At 40.6% G+C, this 23639-nt stretch overlaps 1 protein-coding gene across 1 annotated transcript in view; it reads left to right on the forward strand.

The window, feature by feature from the left end:
- The window catches only part of carmil2 (capping protein regulator and myosin 1 linker 2), a 56190-nt gene that overhangs the window by 28314 nt on the left and 4237 nt on the right, over positions 1-23639 (forward strand). The window contains exons 32-39 of the mRNA XM_074678149.1: positions 12074-12177; positions 15179-16061; positions 18011-18109; positions 18204-18240; positions 18572-18640; positions 20347-20609; positions 21092-21227; positions 21719-21808. Coding sequence (XP_074534250.1) covers positions 12074-12177; positions 15179-16061; positions 18011-18109; positions 18204-18240; positions 18572-18640; positions 20347-20609; positions 21092-21227; positions 21719-21808 — 1681 coding nt within the window. The remainder of the gene's footprint in view (positions 1-12073; positions 12178-15178; positions 16062-18010; positions 18110-18203; positions 18241-18571; positions 18641-20346; positions 20610-21091; positions 21228-21718; positions 21809-23639) is intronic.

Consider the following 23639-nt stretch of genomic DNA (forward strand, 5'->3'; position numbering starts at 1 on the left):
CCCTCCAAGTCAGATTACCTGTGAAGTTAAAACCAACTTTGAGGGGTCAGTATCTCGCACTAACGAACCTACGAGCTCTCAGCGAGTAAAGACTTCTTGAATTATACCCCTCCTCACAGAAGAAGAGGGTGATATCAGTCAAAGTGAGAACAATCGCCTAACAAACAGGCGTACAGTATTCATTATGAAGAGAGACATGGAAGGTGACAGATGGTCCGAGCACAAGGCAACATGTCAGGATCTGGCAGCACATGAGGAAACCTTCACACTTTACTGTGGATGTGCTGTGGACCTATAAATGAACACAGGAGCCACGAGAGAGGTCCCTAATTACACATGCAGAAATCAGGTGATTCTCAGAGGCAGAACATGCAGTGAGTGTAAAGGATTAGAGCGTTACTACCAGCTGAGGAAATTACATAAACAACATAATGGAGGACAGGGAGTGGTGTTTTTGCTCTGATGGTTGTGGTTTTAATGAATGTAGACGTAAACACTTCTCTGAGATCAGTAGGCCTGCCACGATAACAAATTTTGCTAGTCGATAATTTTCCAAAATATTATTGCAGATAAACGATTTTATTGTCAATATTATTTTGATTTTTTTCCATTTTTTCATTGATGTAATTATGATAAATGGGATAATAAAATGAGTACACCATATCAAAAGCAAGAAACTTTAATTTCTTAAGAGTATTTCACTGTAATTAAAAGGTCAGGATCTTTTAAATAAAATAAATTAAACAAAAAATATAATAAATTCAACAAACAACAAAGAGAAAAAAAATACAATGAAAATGAAATGGACTCTTTTAGAAAAAAATACATGTAAATGAAAAAAATTAATACTCAATCAAAATCAATAAAACATGGACCCTGTCTCTAAAGAAAAAACAAAACTCCCCAAAAAAAACAACAACAGTAATAAAAACTATAGCCTAAATAAAAGGGAGTTTATACAGTTCCTGAATTGTTTGTAACATGTACTTTTTCCCAGTCAATCCGTACTGTCTGTCAAACATTTTTAACATTTCTGGCTTTCAACCGTATTGAAGGGCTGCATTTATTTGGCAATGTGGCTGTCTTTGAGCGCCCACCATTTGGCGCTTTTATTTCTATTTACTTTGCAGACCAAAAGCCTCAGCAAGAGCGGATTGTCAAAGAACAAGACTCCACTGCACCTCCCCTTCTTCTTCTTCTTCGTCGCCACTATTTTCAAACAAATGCGACATATCAACTCGTTGGTGTTCATGAGCTCACACTTTGTTCATTCTGATAAAAAACAAAATATTCCCACACTGGGACTGTGGCAGGCGGCTTAAGAACCGTATCTTTCGTGCCATCACTCATATTAGCGTGTGTTTTCTCCTTACCCCTCAGGACGCTCGCTTCAGCTCTCTCCGTGTGTACATGCGAGCAGCCCCGTCTTCACCCCAAAGATCGCATTTTTGACAGATGTTCACTCCGCTATAAATCCGCTAAATCCGCTATAGAACCTATGCACCCCGATGTTAGGAAAGATAGACGTAGTGAGCCATCTTCTCATTCAGCCTCTTTGGTCGAAAGAGAGGAGAAAAAACACACATGCATGCACGTGTCAGTTTATCGAGGCTGGCAAACTTATCGAGGACGTTTTTATTTATCGTTTGGTTAATCGATTTATTGATTATCGTGACAGGCCTAGAGATTAGGGATCGTTACATTGAAGCTGTGACTTCAAAATGCAGGCTTGAATGAATGGAGAGACTGCTTTGTTATCAAAATAGTATTCAAAGCATATTATTTTATTCCAATAGTCAGTTAACATTAACTTAAAAATCTGTACATAATTTCATAAGCGATCCAACATCAAGCTTCCTATAAGTCCTAAAGAACACCATCAGGTGAAATACCACGTATTAGGGGGTGCCAAAAAAGAACAGACAACATGAAAAGGGAGGATAGGGTCCATACTGGTTCAGATTAGGGCTGCACGATTATCGCAAGCGCAATGTCAGCACATGCAATTCAGATTTTTCTCCATGATAACCAAGCAAGTCTGTAGACTCATCATGACACAACTTTTTTTATTAAATCGCAAGCACAATCGCAATCGCAATATTGTCCACCTATTATCGCACCTTTTCCCCAAATCGTGCAGCACTAGTTCAGATGTAGTTCATGGTCCTTATTATCATGCAACCAGGCCTCAAAATAAATCAAGATAAAAACATGCAGATGTCGAAAAGTTTAATTCATCTCAGTTCGTATCAATGTTGTGCTAAATCGCTATACAACTTGTCTCAGAATAAAGTGGGTCTTCAAATGATTCTTGGTTGCGTCATTTACAGGGATTCAACATCAATTAAGTAAAAACAAGTAGTTAGCAACGAAAGGAAAGGTGGAACTTCCTTTCATCAGAGTGAAACATCAAGCAGAACCAGACTCAGCCACAGCTGAAAAGACTAAAAAGTGGATCAGACGAAGAGGAAGGATGAGGGATGGGTGGCCAGAACAACCAAAATAACAACAAACATTAGTCTTTCAGTTGTAACGCCATGAACAAGTTTAGTGATAACACATGTATGACTGTTAATATTAGCTGCAGAGGTTGATTTCTAACAGGTCCACTCCACAGGCCATTCTACTCAAGTGCACAAGAATCATCTGAGATATTAGAGCCAAAAAATCAATCACAGGAAGATGTTAGTAGCATGCATTAATGGGACATGAGAACTTGAAGATAAAGAGAGAAAGGATGGATGGTCCAAAGCCTGGTTCATACTTCTGTGTCCAGTCTGTAGCCTTCATCATAGGTCTGCCTCATGATTGGTTCACTTGGAACTATCTTGTTTTTCTGCATTTCAATCACCTACTCTTTATTTCTCCTTGTACTGATTGGTGTATGATCAACAGCAATATGAATCAACATCAGTTTAACATAATTCACTCAGAGTTGTCATAGTTTCCTGCAGACAAGCTAGCAGGAAGCATAATGGGAACAGACACAGCTGATCTAGCTAGCATAGAAATCACACGACCTACAAGCATTTCAGCCACGATGATGAACAGTCCATGCAGCAGTGTCCGTGGATGTTTCCTCTGTATTCCTTTCAGTCGCCATCTGTAGCAGCTCTTCCCCTGTGTGCTCCGGTTCATACAGGTATCCTTTTGGTTCCAAAGTGAATGGAACTTCATCGTCGCTGTCATCGTCACTCGTTTTGAATTTCCTACGCTGCCTCACAATCCTTAGAGTACAAACAAAAGAATTATGATACTTAATCAAACTTAAATGAGGCTACAACCGGCGCCCAAAGCATAGCTTGTTTACATTCCCTACAGCTGAGAGGAGGAGGGGGGACGGAGCGCACTAATGCTGCACGGAAGGATACATGAATTAGTTAGGTCCGGATAAATGTTTATATTTCCGAAGACTTAATGCACTTAAAAAATATTTTATGTAGCGTACTCTTAAACCGTGGTATTACTTTTTGATTTTAGTTCTTGTAGGCAGAGAAAATAGCCTTTGAATTTGGTACGGTCTCTCCCTGTTAGCGCCTATTTCCTTGTCGCCATCGATTACAGTTTGTGTCTTACTGAGGGAGAGGAGACAACTTTCTACTGTATCTAATGTCCTTAGTGGTTACATAGAGCTTATACAACCCCACTTCAAAAAAAACGGAACTGTCCCTTTAATGCCTGCCTACAGCAGAATAACAAGGGGCCTTACATCTAGATCCTGCACTCAAAGGATGCTGTCTTTGTCCTGGTTGAGAGGTGAAGGCTTTGCTTCCTTTTACCTACTTTTTGAAACATGAAACCCACAAGTTCTGGGTTTAGAGGGTTAGAAGAGCACTATGAGCTCTTTCAGACATGCTGTGCCTGACCATTAACAGCTTTTCTGGTCAAGAGAGGGAACTTGAAAAATTTGCCCAGATTTTATGAGGAGTGAGAGCAGAGGAGCTAGGATTTGAGAAATTAGATCTCTCTTCTTGTTCTTGTCGGCACACATGCTGCAGCATTTTGGACCAGCTGAAGTGGAGTAGATTATTTTCATAACAAGACGATCTGTTGTAATGAACAATATTTCTTTTACTTCCCGCCACAGCTACTTCTCCCACCCATCTGCTGCCTGGTTAAGCCTCTCGTCCACCTGCTCCGGTCTGCCCAGTCAGGCCTGCAGTGTTGGAGTGTGCTATGAACCACCCATGGGAGGAGCTGTGAGCTGCATGTTTGCTGTCGAGCAAAGAACGGCTTCATCTAAGAAGAAACTAACCGTGTCAGTATGACTTTCCTCTGACCAGTTAAAGCTGTAAAAACCTCTGACTGGAACTTTGAGGCAGATTGAAGTTGTTTAGAGTGTGTTACAGCCTGATGTGTGTCTCCACATCTACATGCACTCCACACATCAATCTAGAAGAGACAGATCTGTTGCCCCCTAGTAACAAGTGTACGAGTTTATGTGTGAGTCCGTGCATGGGAGTGAGAGAGCGTGTGTATGCCAACAATTGTGAGCCATGCTGGCATGTAGCTCATAGAGACAGGTGGCTGTAAAGGAGGTGGCAGAGAATGAAAGAGAGGCACAGTATTTCCACTGGATGATAGATGGAAAAGCCTCAGAGATGGACACAAACACTGCATTCATAAGGACCAATTCTGGCTCCTGACTTTTTATATCGTTTTACTCTCCTCATTTCTGGCAGAATAAGATCTTTGCAAATAATAGCTGTTTGGTCATCTTGAGTTTTAGCTGGCAATCTCCTGAAACTGTAATCTACATCAGTGTTTTTCAACCTTTTTTGAGCCACGGCACATTTTCAAATTGAAAGAGTCCAATACCACCAACAAAAAATATAATAAAATAACACTTTGTAGCTTAAGAATATAGTGCCTTTCTGCAAAACCTGGGCCTGTTTCGATGAACACAAAGCTGATATCTTGACTTCTTTTGCTGTGTCAGAGCCAAGCACCTCCTTAACAATGGCTATGCAGCCAGGTGGTATTAATGACTCTGTCACAGTGCATAACATTTTTGATTCAGCAACAAGTTCAGTAACGTGGTAGCTAGCTTTGAGGGCTTGCCTATTCACCTTTGTGGTTTGTCCAATGAAAAGTTGGCTCTTTCGCCATATTTTCACGTAGGTGTACCAAACAGTCCACCTGCTTGTTTAAACTATCGAGTGGTTCATTTGGGAATGGCGCTTAAACATACTTGGGACCATGGCACTGTTAGTTAGCTTTTCGCCACACACCACAGTCATCATAGCATCCTAGGGAAAGTAAACCTGAATGAAGGATAGCTTTTGCTTTACAGTCTTGAGTTCACCATCTTTGCTTTCTTCTGACCACCTCCCATACCAGAGCCTTCATCAGGGTCTGGGTTTTTTCCTGGGCCCTGTTCGGAGCTCGGATTATTACCTCCGCCAAGGAGGTTATGTTTGTCTGTGAACAACATAACTCAAAAGATAACAAACAGATCTTGATGAAATTTTCAGGAAATGTTCAAAATGGGATAAGATAGAAGTGGTTAAATTCTGGAGGTGATCTGAATCACTGTCTGGATCCAGGATTTTTTTTAAAGGATTCTTTACCATTGTGAGTAGGGTCATTTTCACTATATATTTATATAACTCCACAATAAATGATCGGATTGCTTTGCAAAACGATACAAGACAAGGTCATCATAATTTCTGACAGATTTAAAAGTACGATTCAGTCAAGTAACAAATTATCGTACAAACCTGCAACTAACACCAAATTGTAGCAGACAGTCTGCTGGAAGGGAGTATAACATTAAAATAGGACTAAAGTGTTGCGTCACAATCACAATATGCTTTGTGGAGGTCTGTGCTCTCTGAGTGCTTTTCTAGTTCCTTTTCAAGACTTCTCCACCCCGTCACTGCTACCTGTTTCATGCATCACTACAGCTGTGTCATTTCTCCTGTCAGCAAACTTGTGTGCCGAGGCACAGTGGTCAAAAAACACTGGTCTAGATAGAAATAGAATAGAATAGAAAATACTTTATTTATTCCCGAGGGGAAATTCAGAAGTTATCGCAGCATTTAAGAAAACAAAAGTAAGAAAGAGTATAGAAAGTGCAAAAAGGTCCATAAGAAATTAGATGACGACATCCGGTCCACCACTCGTCCACCACTCTCCAGCCCAGCCAGTCTCCACCTCCACAGGGTCCAGATGTATGTTTCCTAAATTTCATTTATTCACTGTATGAATAAATGAAAGATAGATGGGGAAAATTGGTACTGTCTGATTTATGGCTGACATTTTAACCCCTTAACCTACTGCCACCTACAGAAGAGAGCTAAACAGGAGAGTGACAGTGGGCTAAAGGCTAACACCGGGGCAAAGCTGTTTGTGATAACGTTCATTCCAACCCACATGCAGCAGTTATTCTGCTATATTCAATAAAAATGAAGAGTGAGGTTACGTTAGCTCTGCTTGGTAGATGACTGGCAGAACATGACCAGGATTCTCTAATGTTACACATAATAGACATGTCTTGGGGCACAGGGCTGTCTGTAGCGCTTTGTATAGACAGCTACTAAACTACGGTACTAACTTATAACGTTTGCTTGATGTCACATTTCAAACAACAGCGCTATGTTACTGTACTGAGAAATACCTTACCTCATTGCGTTGTATCCAGTGAAAAGTTGTCTGGAACAAAGAAAATTTGTTTCAATCCAATCTCCATTCATTTCCAGAACACAAACACACCTGGTTAAAAGTCACATCTTCACAAAAGTCTGACTCTAGACTCTGACTTTAGAGACATCTCTAAAGATGTTTCTGATGTGAAAACACCTTTTTTTTTGCTTTGTGTGTTAGTGATTTCTGGTACTTCCTAAGACAGCCACAAGCAGATACTCAACGAAATGTAGATTTTAGCACTTCTTCGTATTTTTAGACCAGAGGTTGCTTCTGGTGGTAACGTAAACTTGGATCCAAGGGTTGCTCGAGAAGCTATCAATGATTGAACAAGATACATTTACAATGAGAGTTAAATGTGGAAATGCAGATGTATGAAGGATGTTAAACTGGACATACGCTATACAAGGTGACTGTCCAGTCATGTCTGCAGTTTTTTGTTTGTGTAGTTGCTGTAGCGGACATAGTTTTAAAGTCAATACAGCAAGCCTTGTGTACACTGTTACTCTGCTGAGCCAAAGTTCCACCATCACTTCAACTTTGTGCTTGAAGATTTTTCTCTGAAAATGTGTGATGTTGGTGTTCCAGTAGTTTAACATAGCATTACAGCGGTGTGGAAGCTGAGTAGTATGGCTTGTTATCATGTAGCAGGAGGGCCACATACTCAGACATGCACATACATCTCAGCACTGTTACTGCCACTGAGGGAGGATCAGAGTGGAAACAATGTTGACCCCGTTAGAGCTCCATGCTATACACACATAGTCTAATGTTACACATAGGGATGTGCATCTTTCACACGAAACGATACGATACCGATGCCTGGTACTTGGCAATCGGTACTGGTACTCAACGGTACCAAGTTTCAGTACTTTTTTGTGTTTATGTGGTAAAAAAAATATCAATTTGTTAATAATGAAATATTAAAAAAATTAAATTTAACAAATTTATTGTTCAACATATAACCTTGAAATGCTGTGTTCATGTCCAGCATGGAAAATCACCTACTCTTCCACTCCCTCACAGTCACAAGGATGCATTTAGGTACCTAAACATGGTACCTTTTGGTTTTACATGAATCGATACCCGATGCTTTGGTAGCTCCAAAATTTGTAAACACACTTTGACACATTTTTTGTGCCTTGTACATCTCATCAAATGCTGCAGACCCAAATGGCACTCGTTTCGTAGAATGACCCATTAGTCTCCAAACTCCAGAAAAGAAGCTAGATTTGTTGCTAGTTGCTATTTTGTATAAAAGGTAGCTTGAGGGGTCTGAAAACTCTCTTAATATGACCTCAGCTCTATTTGAAATACCACTCTTTGATCTTTTTTAAAATTAAACGATTCCTCAAGGCGGAGAAAATTACTCGAGTATTTTTTGTAATCGAGTACCTCGAATCATTTGAGGAATCCTTTTAGCTCTACTTGAGTGTAAGTAATGTAATAAAAGCTACCAGGGCAACAAACTAGTGCTACAATAAAAATGACTTTAGTTAACCCACTGATATTTAAATTACAACCTATCTTACAGCCTTAAATTTAAGTAGTTCAGTAAATTCCCCCGCATAAAAAACGCAGTGAATCATTATGTTTGAGAGACAAAAACAGCAACCATTTCAGTAGTGGCTTTCCTCTTAAACACCTACTTATTAGCTGCATTCATTGTTATTCAATCAATATTGCATTTAAAGCTGCTAACGAAGCAATCTAAACTCATGAATTTGTGCAAAAGAAACGTCCTGTGCTGCATCTTTAACACATAATTAAGACTCAGAGGTTTCATGTACAGTTCTATCCCCTCAGCTGTTTATATCTACAAGAAATTCAATCTGTGAAGGCTGAAGGTTGTTCCTGTGGAAGATGATGCTGTTGTCCTCCTGTGTAGATCACAGTCTTGACTTTGTCTCCACCTTATTTTACTCTGTGTAGTTGTCTCCGTTTCAATGACAGAGATACTCTCAATGGATCAAGTATAAAAAGTTGGGAGAAAAAAGAGAGATCTCACATCAGATAAAATGTTGTGTAAAATCATACATTAGTGTCACACAACATAACCTTGTCAGAGACAATTTGCCAACAAAACTATTGACTGCTATATTTAAAAATGTCAGTCTACAGTCTTAAGAATCTTTGTGATACAAAGCGATTTGTAAAGGCATAGCCCAATTATCTGAGTTTGAGTTATTTGTTAAAGTATTTAGTTTGTAAACACATTAGTAATATAGAACCACGTTGGATAGTGAAATGACATGATGCAAAGGGCGAGCAGAAGGCCCTGTATCCTTGTAACAGCAGCTCCAGCAGGCTAATGTGTGTTTCTGCAGACTATGCTTGACCCAGTTAGAATAATGCTTACACATGACAATGGTCCTGAGCTCGAGCTCCTTATTGCTCAGTCCACAGCTGCTTGAGCAGGTCTGTTTTAAAACTCACCAGCATGCTTTTGATCTCGTTGTAAGATCAAATTGAGAGAGTCAGGCTAGATTGAAAATGTGTGATTTTTTAAAATTCTGCGTTAATGCGAAATTGCATCAAATGGCACTGAAGAAGTTGCTAAGCAAGGGGTATCGAGTCTTTTTACCAGGATGGAAAATGTACATCAGCACCCTGGGTGTGATCCAGTTTCGTCAGCAGGTTCAACTCAGAGCTGCTGGAAGTTACTTTCACTTTGTGTCTTGTGGTGACTCTTATAGACAGCGGGGTAACTGTCATCTCTTTGCTCGTCTTGTACGCTTGAAAACATTTCTCTGACAGGAAATCTCACCTTGTTTTTTTTTCAAAACGTTTAAAAATCTCTCTCACTGCCGATCCTTGCCATGAATGTAATCTGACTGGGTGGATAACACCACTGGCTTTCTATTCTGGCTCTTGTTTGCCTCTGTTGCTCATTCAGAGACATAACTTTATAAAACTCAGTCTGTTTGATAAACAGCTGTAATCTGCTGTGAGAAGCTTTACATATGATTGACCTATGATCTTCTTTTGTACTTACAGATTCGTACTGAACAGTAAGTGAGTTTCACCTTTAATCTCTTGAAAAGAAACTCAATGTGAGCTCATGAGCACACCCCTGATCCGTTTTCAGTGACATACCCACTCCCACATTCTGAGACAAACTTTTCTGAATCACAACTTTCAGACGTTACACTCTGACATCATGTTTCTTGCCAACAGTTTTTTAACTTTTATGCTTCACTTGTAACCATTCTCTATAGAAGGCTTCATGACCCTGCATCAAGGGTTGGTTCAAATTTCATTATTTTAAGCACCTTTGGTCTCTGTGGTTCTCCGTCTTTTATCCCTCTGGTTAGAGATAGACCGATATGGATTTTTTGGGGGCCGATACGGATACCGATTTTTAAATTTTTTAAATTTATTTTCATTTTTATTTTTTTTATTAATCCCCTTGGGGGAAATTCTGTTTTTACACTCTGAACATGCTATATATACCCACACACACACACATGCACAAACAGCACTTTTGCACAGAAACATGCACTGATCGAGTGATGGTGCTGCACCTTCAGCACGCACTTGAGCAGTTGGGGGTTTTGGTGCCTTGCTCAAGGGCACCCGACAGTGCTCAGGAATGTAAGCCAACACCTCCCCAGGTATCAGCCCAATTCCAATCTTGGTCCACACTCAGGCTTGAACCAGCGACCCCCCGATCTCTAAGCAAAGTCCCTACAGACTGAGCTACTGCCGCCCCCAATTAGTAGGCAAGGAGGTCGATAACCGATATTTGAAGCCAATATTCATTTACAATCAAAGTAAAATTATTGGTGTGAAAAAATTTGAACAATACAAACGTCAACACTTACCAGCAATCAAATGCCTTCAAGCACTTGTTTATTAAACAGCTCCCACACTTAGCAGCATGTTTTATAAAGTAAAATGAAAACTTGGAAAAAAAATAGCGAAAGTTTTCTACAGTAGATAAAGTTTTCTTAAATTTCTATGTAACCGCAATAAAACTGGACAGAATTGAGTTTGTGCTGCCTTTTACAGGCATGTAATGAAGATGAATTAATTTTCTGTTTGGTTTTACATAACTGATTCTGAATGACCCTGAATGACCGGGCTTCAGTGGTGTAGACAGGGAGAAATTATGTGCACAGAGGCATCAGAGCCAAAACAACACAGTTTTGAATGGGTTTTTTATCAGCCATTGGATTAAAAAAAAGGTCAATGCCGATATGCCCCAAAATGCCAAATATCCCCCCGGCCCCGATAATCAGCCCGGCTCGGTCTATCCCTACTGCCCGTAAAGCGGCGGCGAGTCGCAGTTGGCCTCATCCATTGGGGGTAACCCCACCTTAAAGATGAGCGGCGTCTGTTTTAAATCATATCAACATGTAATTAGTAAACCCTGAATATAAGCTGATTTTACCTCTTTTAGGTGTGAAAACCCCAGGTCTATGTGAATAGACAGTTTTTTTGGCGCAACAACCAGTACTGAAATGGTCATACGCTTTGTGTTTATATACGGATGGATTTATAATAAGAATATATTTTTAGCAGCCGCCTGAAACCCAAGGAATCAAAACATTTTTGTGGATGCCAGTTTCAGAGGCAAAACAAATGAGTCTGGAAAAATAATCTTCAATATCATTTCACCCCCTGTGGCGATAGCTGTTTCCTTTCTTAGGCTGTGCCTTTTTTCTCTGTCTGACCCAAATTTATGAATGCAATATCTCAGAAACCCTTGAGGGCTGTATATCAAAATTTGGCACAAATTTTGGCACCAGTGCTCGAGGATGATCTTGTTTCACTCTGGGGTCAAAGGTCAGGGTCAGATAAAAACACGTTCTCCAGGTCTCTTGTCATTTTGAGTTTGTACAGAACACTGTGGAATCCCAGACAACTCAGTACTTCTTTGATCCTGTTTACAGCGATATTGATCATTACATTCCTCACAGTCACAGTTTCTCCTCACAAAACTCAGGACCAGATTTCACAGTGGATTAGACCGACACTGGTCTTCAGTGTACACGTTAACTGTGTTGATGTTAGATTATCTATGCGCTGCCAGGTCAAAAAGAGAGACCTCCAGACACTTCAGCTTGTTGACAGGAACATCTATACAGTATCAGAAGAACTGTCTGTTTAATGGTTGTGCTTTTGTTATCAGCCTCAATGCCAAGTGACACATCTAGGTAATCCGCCTCTTGATTTTGGTAAACTTTGACACAAACAGACTTACAGAAGTACAAAAACAACAAACCAGTTACATTGCAGGAAATTAGTTCTTAATCTCTCACTACAAAGAGCAGTTAGCTTGGGGGTTTTGTATCCTGTTGTTCATAAATTTACCAGCCAGGTTGGCTAGTTGCACAGTTTGGTTTTGTTGTAAATATCACACTAACAAACACACTGGCTGAAGAAAGCTTGACAGTGATTTCTCATGATGTGTTGTCTGTTGCAGGAGCCTGTTTCAAAGGTAGAAAATGAAGCCAGTGAGGGGATGGGCCGAGTGGACGAAGGAGTAGAAGAGTTCTTCACCAAGAAAATCATCCCTGACTATGCACTGTGAGTTACATTTTCACATGTCCGCTCACACACACTCACACGTTAAAGCAGGTGTTTGTTGGGAAACCTCCTGGAGAGGACACAGAGACAAATGCATAACAAAAGCAGAAACTTCTACTTGAAGGATGAACAGAGACATTGTGACACAGTGTCTGACCTTCAGCAGCCTTTCCTTTTTACCTCACATAGCAACTCTCACCTATGACTGAATTTATGGGAGCCAGTCAGTTGGAATTAATGAGCCTGTTGTTGGCGTTGAAAAACATCTCAGCTTTAAAAGTTTTTTTTTTCCACTTATGGTGCCTGTAGGATTTACTTTATGATTCTTTTACTACCTTATGACAATAATTCACCACACTTACAAGAGTTGCAGCATTTGAATAAACAACCTTTCATATTTCTCTCTAACACATAAGAAGAGGAAGAACAAAACATCAAGATCATCACATTAAAAACTCTTATTTCAGGATCTGCAGCAGCTTGGGGAAGGAAAACTCATAGTTTTTGGTTTATCTTAGCAACACAGCATGCTAACAGACTTAGCATACAGAATACAAGTGATCGCCACTAAACCACTGAGAATATATATGTTTGTATATATATATATATTGTAGTTTAAATTGTGTATCCACACAGAAGTCTAAGATGGACAGTCTTCCGGATTTAACATCAACCTCCTCACCAGTGTTAGAGCAAGCAGCTCTCACTCAGTAACAAAGCATTCACTAATGTCTTTATTTGTGTATGAAAGCTGATCTCTGTTCACACCTGTAACTAGAAAGTAGATGTAAGTCAGAAAAGGCCAAACCTCTCTTGGTAACTGTTTGAGTGAGCGCTTATTTAAAGAAGAAGAAGAAAGCCCTTTATGTGTCTGTGTCGGCTGCATGGTGAATTTCCTCTAGTGTCTAAAAACACCCAGAATCCTTCTAGTTTTATGCAGCATACACACAACTCTTTCCCTTAAGTAATTTTCTTGGCCTGTCTGAGTTTTTATTGCGGGGAATTAAAACCAAAAAGTGTGAAATGCCGTTAAGAAATTACTCCTAAACATGGCACTAAAATTCAAATTGTAATTTTTTTAGCTTTTTACTTTCAGACTCAGTTAGTTTGAACACATGATATGTGATCACATGTGTGAATGTGTACGTGAATGATTGTCTCTAAATGTTATTCCTGTGACAGCTGGGATAATCTCCAGCACACCATCCCCACCCCCAGTAACCAGAAGGTGAAAGCAGTAAAGATAATAATGGATGGACAACCCCCCATTCACAGCACATTATTCCTCTTGTTACAGGCTGTCAATGAAAGACACAAACAGGTTGACTTGAACATTTTTTAAAGATGACTTGAGAAGGAATAAATGCTCCCTAAAACCTGCAGTTCTTAGTTTGTCCACTTGAGTCTGGCTCTAAAAGCTTTGGAGAACCCAAAACATCCATGTTCAAAATAGTTTCAAGATATGAAGTTGAAATTTTGTTTAGTGGGAACAGAAAGGAGTTTGACTGAGTTAACTGTCAGGTTGGCTCTCAGTTGTCATCAGGGTTTGGACAATAAGCTTTTCTCCTGATTTGATACTTTTCAGGGTGCTGATTTGATTTAAAGTACAAATCTTCAATAGCTCTGATTTTTAAACACCAGACCAAGTGAAAAAGTTGAAAGATAATGATGATGATGTCTATAGACTAGATCAGGAGCCATATTATCAGAAAAATTGTACATCACATGTGAGTCAGTCTTTAAGATTCTCTGAGAGAATCTAACATCTCAACGTTTCTTCGACCCATCTTGTAAACAAAGACTTAAATGAAGGACTCAAATTTGAAAGAAAAAAGATTTTTGATCAAAAAATTATGATTCAAAATTGTTAAACAAAAAAAAGACACTACGATACATCAATTTTTTTCTCCCACCCCCAGGCTTATCTGAACTTCTCCTTATTTCCCTTACAAAGCCAGCCAGAAGTCAATATGACAAATGCCATCATTTGGTTTGAACTCTGCTTTAGACACCAGAAGATGACTTTGAAGAGACCATGAATTCTATCACTAAATGACACTAAATCAAAGCTAATAATGGTGGAAAGTCTAGCGTGAATGACTGAAGTCAAAGATTAAATATCACAGCCTTCTGCTTTTAAATTTCTGTTTGTCATGGATGCAAAACTGAGTGGAAGCTATGTGACAATGACCTTGCAGAAATCCCAGGCTAAAAGTCAGAGGTCAAAAACAGGAAGGTGAAACAAATGTGGGGGCTTGTCCATGGCATCACTCCATAAGCGCCAAATAATAACAGTCCCTCAGTTTGAGGCAGGACTTCTGGCCTCCTTCTTTCTCTCTAACCTCTCATTGTCACCACTTCCTGCCCCAGCACTGCACTCAAACCCCCAGCCCCACCACCTCCTCCCTAGCATCCACCCGTAGACTCTGACTAGATTTAATCTAATTTCTCTCAAAATCTCTGCATGTAAAATTAAACTGCAAGGATTGAAGAGTGGAGTCCAAACACAAAAATGTTCTGCTGGAAAAAAACTTTTTAGACTATTAAAATTATCAATTGATCCTCGTCGTCTGATCCTTAGTGAGCCGAACAATCCTGTCTTGATCACAGGTCTTTTCTGAAATGTCATTAAGCTGTTAAACAAGGTGAGGCCACAGACCTCAGACGACCTCAGACACTCAGGAGCAGGAGTCCATCAGGTCTGGGATCCGCTGCCATTTGAACAAAGCTTCAAGAAGTTTTTGAGCACATTTTGTAGTTCAGCCATACTTTGTGGTCATTATTAGGTTTTTCTTGGGTTGTGCAGAAACTTGATGCAGCATGAACACCTCAGAGCTGGAAACAAGTATTAAATAGTGTTCAGTGAGAGTTTTTCCCTTTTTGTGTTGTTTGCATGATCTTTTACGTTGTGAACTGAGCATGTGTCTTGAGTCCTGTAGTGGTAGTTGTAGTACTGAGTGTCTCTTCTTGTGTGTTGCTCTTTCTGCTCTCCTTGCTGCAGAAAAGGCCGGTGGGAGGAGTCATACCCTGCCCAAGCCACTCCCTCAGAGTCAAGCTCCACCCCCTCAGCCTCAACCCCCTTTTCTTCTTCGTCTGATAATATCACCTCCTTAACCACCACCACTACTGTCACCTCCCCCTCTGTACCATCTACTTACACATCCTCTACGCCCACTGATGTACCCCCCCTTTCTTCATCCTCCCCGACTCCCCCTGCTCCTCCCTCTGTCACCACCACAACCACTCCCACCACCACTACCACCACCACCAACCCCACAATTCCCACCAAAAACATCAAGAAAAAGTTTGGCGACTTCTTTGCCTTCAAGAGGGCTCGAGCCGGCCGAGCAGCCAAGGCAGGAGGGGGAGAGGGAGGAGGAGAGGGGGTGAAGGTCAAAAGGACCTCCATCGCAGACCTCATCCGACCCCTCCGGGAGGCCAAAGAAAGGGAGAGAGAGAGGGAGAAAGAGAAGGGGAGAGGGGCAAGGTCAGTGGAGGATGCTAACGTTTCTAATGATGCCGCCATCACAGAAGGAACCGCTGCCATCGGCGAACGTCTCGCAGGGGAAGTGAGGGCAACGATGGCGCCTGCCAAGACTTTACCTGTGATGACACCTCCCAGTGAGACCGCACCCCCTTACCCCACCATCACCACAAGCCCCGACCTCACCCACCTGGATGAAGAGGCAGCTCCTGTCTCACCAGATCAAAGCCCCAGTCCTGTGATCACTCCCCCTCTGACGGAGCAGGAGGTGAAGTTTGGAGGGACGCCGTTTGGAGAGAGGAGACTGAAGGTGACCAAGAGGTCTCTGAGGGAGGGCAAGAGCCAGAGTCTCATTCTGCTGACAGGACTAGAGCCTGACGATAAGGACGACACGCACAAGGTACGTCTGACAGCGAACTAAACACACTTTTACGCACTGTCTTAGGGTCAATCTTAAATACCTTGCTTACCCCTTCTCTTTGGCTCCTCTTTTTTAAGAGCCGAAGGGAAGGGGTAAAAAAATCATCACTTAAAAACAAGACACCACTCAATCCCTGCTACGTCATCACCCCTAGACGCCCACTGGCTGTCGAAGGCAAAGCAACTGTTTATAATCTTTCAAGCAAAACACATTTTTACAAACGGATGATAAACCAATACCACAATAGGCTGGCAGACTCACAGTAAGCAGACGCCACCATGATGCACCACATCACATGAGTAATGAGACAGCTAAACCACAAAAAGCAAACGTTAAGTGAACATTACAGTATTCAGAAGCTATATTAAGTAGTTTCTGAACACTGTAAAGTTAGCTTATCATAGCTTATGTAGCTGATACAGCTCCTACTATAAGCTTAAAGCTGTCACCATCTCCATCGCTGTCAGTATAGCAGTGTTTGGTAGATTGTTATAACAAGCAATTTCAAAATAAAACTAACAGTTTAAAACATGGCTAATATTGAAATGAAGTGGCAAAGGATTGGATATCTGATAATAAAATATCAATATCATGAGAAATTTGTTATACCCCTTGGTTTAAAGAAAGGTCTTAGTTTGTCTTAGTTTGAAGGGCTGTTTAGCTCTTCCCCTTTAGCCCTTATGCAGAAGTGGGACACCCCTTCACTACACGTGCACACACAAATCCAAGGGCTAAGGGTTAAGACAAGGGCTAACGGTGACAGATGATTTTGAACAGTCCAAAATGGCTCACAAAATAAAACACAAACAACTCTCTGAGTTTACCATTTGTTAACAAATTAACAAAAGCACCAAATAAAACTAACAACTTTCAGAGTTTTAGTGTTTTTTAAAATAAACTGAGGTGCAAAGTAAAACAGTGAAACTGTTGACTCTGCCTGGTTCATTCATGTTGTCTGGTCACATTTGCCGGGGTGTAATATAGCGCCAACTACTGGTGAGGATGACTTACTTTGTAACATTTTATTTTGCCTTAAGTATCGGCTGCTGGTATCGGCAGCCTTCACGAGTATCGGTACCTTGCAATCAGGCTGATATCAGTCTGCTACCTGATACCAATACTGGTACTCTCCCATTTCTACCCAACAAACATCAACTTATTTTTGTGCCCTGATGAGAACCTGATCTCAAATCAGGAACAGGCCTTTATTCGTCTTTTAAAATCCTTTAAGTTAGAAAAAACCTTATGTATATAAAACATCTGCTATAGGAGTTTATCAGTTACACAGAGACATAATGTAACCATACTGAGAATTTTAGGGTTCCTGTAAAACGACAGAAACCAGCAAAAAATTCCCAAAGTGTGTCTGTTTTTATGTCTCCTTTCATTGCTTATGACTGTATAAAGACTAATATTTGTATGTTGATGTGTCAAGAACTTTAATCCAGAACTATTTGCTCTTTTTTTCTCACCTACACTCACCTGTATCAGTAATTACTATCTGTATAAATTTTGATTAACCTTGCAGAGCAGACTTGCTGGATTCAGTTTTCTGAAATCCTGAAAAATTTTCGTGGCGGATGTATGAAACTGTCCGTCTCGCGTGTCAGATTAGATTTGGATGCTTGAAAGAGAGAAAGAGAAAATGTTCTCAAACTCTGGAAACTTTGTTACTCAACTGTTTCCAATCTATTTAGTCTTTATGAGTAAAGAGCGACAACACATGAGAACTTTTGGTACACAGGACCTAAAGACCCAACTGAGCACTGAACACAAACATTGGACAAGAACTGATTTGTAAATTAAATCAACCTGTCAGTGTCTTCTGAAATCTTGTGTTCAGGCATGGTGATCTGGTTTGAACAGACAAGTATTTTTAGCTGCTTCAACATTCAGATTTCCTCCAAATGTCTGCTGTCATCCTGTAGAAACATGCGTCTGAGAGTACACCCAGTTTTGAACAGAGGCTTCAGGTGATGCTGCACAGGATGGGTGTGGTCAAAACTCCACCTGCTGACACCAGCCAGGTAAGACAAGCACAAGAAGCACAAGATTTTGAAGTGCAGTGAGATGTTTTTGATTGAATGTAACTTTTTTTATTGCTCAATGTGTTTGTTGTAGAATAAAGATGAAGAGCTGAGAAAGGCCAACTCTGAAGGTAACTAAACTACACATTTATTTCATTGCCAGATTGTGTATCTCTTTTTTATAAATATTAACCGAACCAAAACAAAAATTGTTGATGAACCTTTCAATGTGTTTTAATGTGTTGGTTTTCAAAGTTTGTTTTTAATCATACTGATTTAAATCAGCCAATTTTTTGTCACCCAGTCTGCTGTGCTTGGTTAAAATTGTTTGTAGACCTACTAATCACAGCTCTGTGATTTAATTAGAAAGGCTACAGCAGAGTCCTGTGCTCAGATTTCATTAATTACTTGTTCAGCTTGGATCCCTCAGCTGTAAAACTGTCTGCTGCCTTCGTCCCTTAGGTGCTATCCTGGAAAAACCTCAACCACCCCCGACGTTCATGAAGCCCAGAACTATGTCCACGTCATCAGGTAGATATCACACCAACGTCCATTTTTGAACAACAATAATACTAATAATAATTCTTTATCAAAGGAAGGTTCCTCTCATGGCTGACAGATACCTTTCTCTGTGGTTTGCATGTGTATGTTCATCTGTTGCAGTCTGTAGCATATTCTGGACCTGACTCACATTTACAAATGAGCCAAAAAGACAGTCTGATTCACAATAGCATCACCGTGTCCCAGTTAATTTGCTTCTATTAAATAATCCACATTTGATTGATCAGGAGAGAAATGTGCTTCTTTTCATTCAAACAAACTTCACTGCAAAAGTTGCACAATTCATCAACACTTGCTCCGACAGCAACATGTAGTAAGAGAAACTTTTTATGCTGAGACTTGGTGGTAATCACGTAAGTTATCCAAACAAAATAAATAAATAAATATCAATAATAAATAATAAATATCATAAAATAGAATAGAATAGAACTTTATCGTCATTGCAACAAGTACAACTAAATTGAAGTCACAGCAGCAATCAAGAAAACAAAAGTAAGAAAGAGTATAGAAAGTGCAAAAAGGTCCATAAGAAAATAAATGATGACAGCTTGTTCATCATTCTCCAGTTCAGCCAGCCTCCACCTCCACAGGGTCCAGGACTGAGCTTCTGCAGTCATACTCCATCTCTGTCTCCTGGATCCTGTCTGCTCACAGCAGGTGAAGCTCTTCCAGCGTGGCGTTGGTGTCTGATGTTAGCTCCATTAGCCATGTCTGTGAATAGCATGATGCTACTCTGCCCTCTGGTATTCCCTCTGTTGCTGGGTTAGCATGACTAGCTCGTCCATCTTACTGGAGATAGATCTTACATTCCCAATAACGATGGATGGAAGGACAGGTCAATGTCGTCACTTCTTAGCTCACACCTGCGTCCTCACCTCCTTCTCCTCACCTTGTGGGAAGACATCAGGCTTTACACCTGTTAGCATCGACATGCTACAGGCTGCTAACAGCTGAGTTCACATGTAAACAATGCAGTCATGGTTACATGCAGGATCTCCGAACAAACACAGGAGAAAGAGTAGTAAAAATATCACTGAAGACACAAAAAGTTTGGTGTCCATGACCAACAAATGAGCCATACAAAGTAATGATCCACTCCAAATACAAAGATTATGAAAAAGAGACGAAAAAAAATTTCAAGAAACGGACAAAGAAGAGAGAGCTGCTGCAAAAGGCAGCCATAGCCAACAGGGCAGCGCCTAGCAACCAAATTTCTGCAAAGCAAATTACATGAAATGAAATAGCTACATGGTGAAATAGGAGAAAGAGTCACTCACCACTCAACCTGTCATATCCAGTATGTGGATCAAGTTTAAGGCTTTTAGGATGAAAGTGTACAGCGCAGCTCTGCACAGCAAAGAGTGAAGCTGCAGACAGCTCATCTTAGCTACAAGGAAAACACAAACGGCAACAAACTGCAACATTTGTTTTGTGAATTAGACCTTGAGATAGAGAAGAAAGTGGGGTAAATAATTTTAGTTCATGGTACAATCAGCAGCCAGAAATGGTTCCTAATGGATCTCCTCCTCTGTGTGTTCTCTCTGTGGTTCATCAATACGATGAAGAGTTTAAGCAATAAAAGTGCTAAAAGTACACACTGGCTTACAAATTAAAAAATCTGACCAAGATGTATACAAACAGTTTTTCTTACTGTCTCTGTTACCCTCTGTTTGTAGCGGACCCGAGGTATCCAATGAGAGTGTTAGACCCTATGCGACCGGACCCTCCTCTTTATCCGAAGCCCGCCCTCCCTGATCGCCCAGCTGGCCCCCTGCCACCCAAACCTGCTATTGCAGCCAAGCCACCCCTCCCTACCCCAGGCGCCCCTACAGGAGCAGGATCTCATCCCTCCTCTGCTCCTCCGTCCAGCAGCTCAGCAGAGAGGGTCCAGCTCAGAGCTCTCAGTCATGAATGCAGGGCGGCAGAGACTGCAACACAGGTATCACAAACACTGGTAAACACATTTATTCAGTGCAGAAGGTGTGCAGAGAGATATACGTGATGACATAAAATACTGCAGAGGCAGGCGGAAAAGTATGTTAGATAAAGACTTGTATTAGTGGCCCATTTCAGTATTTCTTCTGCCACCAGACCCTGTATGGAGGGAGAAAAAGTATTATCTTTTCTCTTTTTAGTTTATTGAAACGTATCGTAAGAACTTTTTGATGATTTCTCAACAAAAAAAATGTGAGTTGAAAGTAATGTTACACTTGCTGTTCTTTTTGCAGAGATTACAGCTGAAAAAAAAGAGTTATTCATGATGAGAAATTATTTTTGGACCACTATACTAACTTATCTGTGTGCCTGCTTTGCCTTGTATTTGGTGGTCTTATTACATGAAGCATCTTTTGGTATTGAATTAGGCTTCTTTCTACCATTACGTCCATGTCCCACTGAGCCCTCTTTGATCTTCTTCACTAGAATGGTAGTCAGGATGGTCCCCGAGGTGCAGCCCCAACCCTGTCCCCTAGGAAAGAGCTGCTTCCTCCAGCCACGCCTCCATGGAGAGTTCCCAGCACACAAGATCGCTCCGAGAAAGCACAATCAGTGACAGACGGTACGTCTGACAGACCACACTGTAACAAAAAGTGTTTGTTGCAAATGAGATGGATGCTGTGAGGAGGTTATGTGCTCTTATGAGGGATCAAGAGCTGTTTTCCTATCAGTGTGTTACGCTTGTAAGGGGAGAATAAGGTAGAGAAACAGCCAGCTATAGGCTCCGTTTGCATCAGAGAGACTCAGTGTGATCTGATCCCACTGTGTGCTTACAGGAGTTCAGGTGAGAAATGCTGCAAAAGCACTAATATGAGACCGAGCAGTGCAGAAACATAACATTGAAAGAACTGCATCCTTTTTGAATGCAGATTTGATAGACATATTCTCTTTTGACTGTAAATTTATGTAAACTAAGTCACTATAGAACCAAACATGACCTCAGGGTTTCCTGCATTTGTCACTGTCTGTCTTCATCAGTCTTTTAAATTTTGGTGATTTAGTGTCAATGAAAATAAGATTTAACGTGTGTGCTTTTATTCATCATACTTTCAGAGAGTCTCCCTAAGCCACGCCCACACATGAAGCCCCTCCCACAGCGCAGAGCTGTGTCTGTCCACGAGGACACGCTAACCATGACGCAAGGTGAGAGCTTTGATTATGTGTCATGATGAAGAGCTGAGAAAACTAAAGCCTGCACTTTAAGCAATGTTAGTAAAGTTAAGTAAGGAACAATGTAACAGCTGTTCTTTAAAAAATTCTGAAAAAATATATTTAATTGGCTGAAGACATGATTTCATATTCATATAAATATACATACAAACAAATATAGAATAGAATAGAATAGAAAAGCACCTCTTTGTCATTGTAACAAGTTCAACGAAATTGAAGTCACAGCAATCAAAAAAACAAAAGTAAGAAAGTTTATAGAAAGTGCAAAAAGGTCCATAGGAAAATAGATGATGACAGCTTGTCCATCATTCTCCAGTTCAGCCAGCCTCCACCTCCACAGGGTCCAGGACTGAGCTTCTTCAGCAGTCTGTTCAGTCTCTGTCTCCTAGATCCTGTCTGCTCACAGCAGGTGAAGCTCTTCCAACATGGCGTTGGTGTCTGGTGTTAGCTCCATTAGCCATTTCTGTGAATAACATGATGCTAATATGCCCTCTGGTATTCCCTCTGTTGCTGGGATAGCACAGCTAGCTCGTTCATCGTTATTGGAGATAGATCTTACGTTCCCAATAACGATGGATGGAAGGACAGGTCAATGTCGTCACTTCTTAGCTCACACCTGAGAACCAGCACGTCGTCCTCACCTCCTTCTCCTCACCTTGTGGGAAGACATCAGGCCTTACACCAGCTAGCATTGACATGCTACAGGCTGCTAACAGCTGAGTTCACATGTAAACAATAGGGGTGTAATGATCCATCGATATACATCGATATATCGATTGGTTGAGCAATGATCCAATCACATCGATGGAAAGTCGAAACATCGATCATCATCGTGGTCTTAAATGTACGCCTTTATTTTGAAATCCCGACCGGACACGCATGTCCGTTCCGCGAGTAGTTCTGAAGTTTCCTCTCAAGCCTCACGCACTCAGCGTATGAGACACACATTTGAACCTTTTCACTCTCTGACACGCCACGCCTGATATTTCTCCTGCTGTAAAACATACTGTTTAGCGCCCACCGAGTCACACCGCTGTAGGCGAACGTGTAGCAAGACGCTGTTAGCATCACAGAGCTAAAAGGGAGCCAGACATATCGGCCAATCATAAAATAGCTCTCCTGTATCCGGGTAAGATACGGTCGACCTGACTGCAGAGGATGCAGGCTGCACAGACGACAGGAGTGCATCATCACACGACTGCAGTGAGTTATCTCATAATTTGATTTTGTAGCGCACCGATTCATGAAATTTCATACAGTTAGAAAGTAAAACGGCGAGAGCTTAGTGTCATTCCTCCTCCACATCGACTATTACACAGTGAAACAAAGTCTGATCACACTGACATACAAACTGTGGTTATCAGGCATCACAGTAAAAAAAAACTATTAATGTTAAGTTTGTTAAGTTGATAGTTCTAATTTTGAACAATAGAAATGTTCGGGTTTAATTAAAATCAAAACTTCAAATTTTTAGTTTGATAGAAAATGATCAAATGTTGGAGGTCAATAATAAAGTTTATGTAATCAGTAGTTTTTAATTATAGTGTTGCATCATTACTTGATATTATAATCAAATATTACAGTATAACAGTCAGAGCCATAAGGTAATTGTGAGGGCAAAAAAGCACCTTACCTGAATTTAACCAGTTTTAATTTTAAAACATAATTAGATCATACAGATGGCTATGATCCTCTACAAACTGTCATACCCAAAGGTCAGCACATCTTTCCACATTTCAGTATTAAAACTATCAAAATTGTTTTGTATTTCTTTCTTGCCTCAGGTGAAATGTTGCTGATTGTG

Source organism: Halichoeres trimaculatus, unplaced genomic scaffold (genome assembly GCF_033239565.1).
Source record: "Halichoeres trimaculatus isolate MK-OKI-2021-1 unplaced genomic scaffold, fHalTri1.1 fHalTri1_scaffold_10, whole genome shotgun sequence".
Lineage (NCBI taxonomy): Eukaryota > Metazoa > Chordata > Actinopteri > Labriformes > Labridae > Halichoeres > Halichoeres trimaculatus.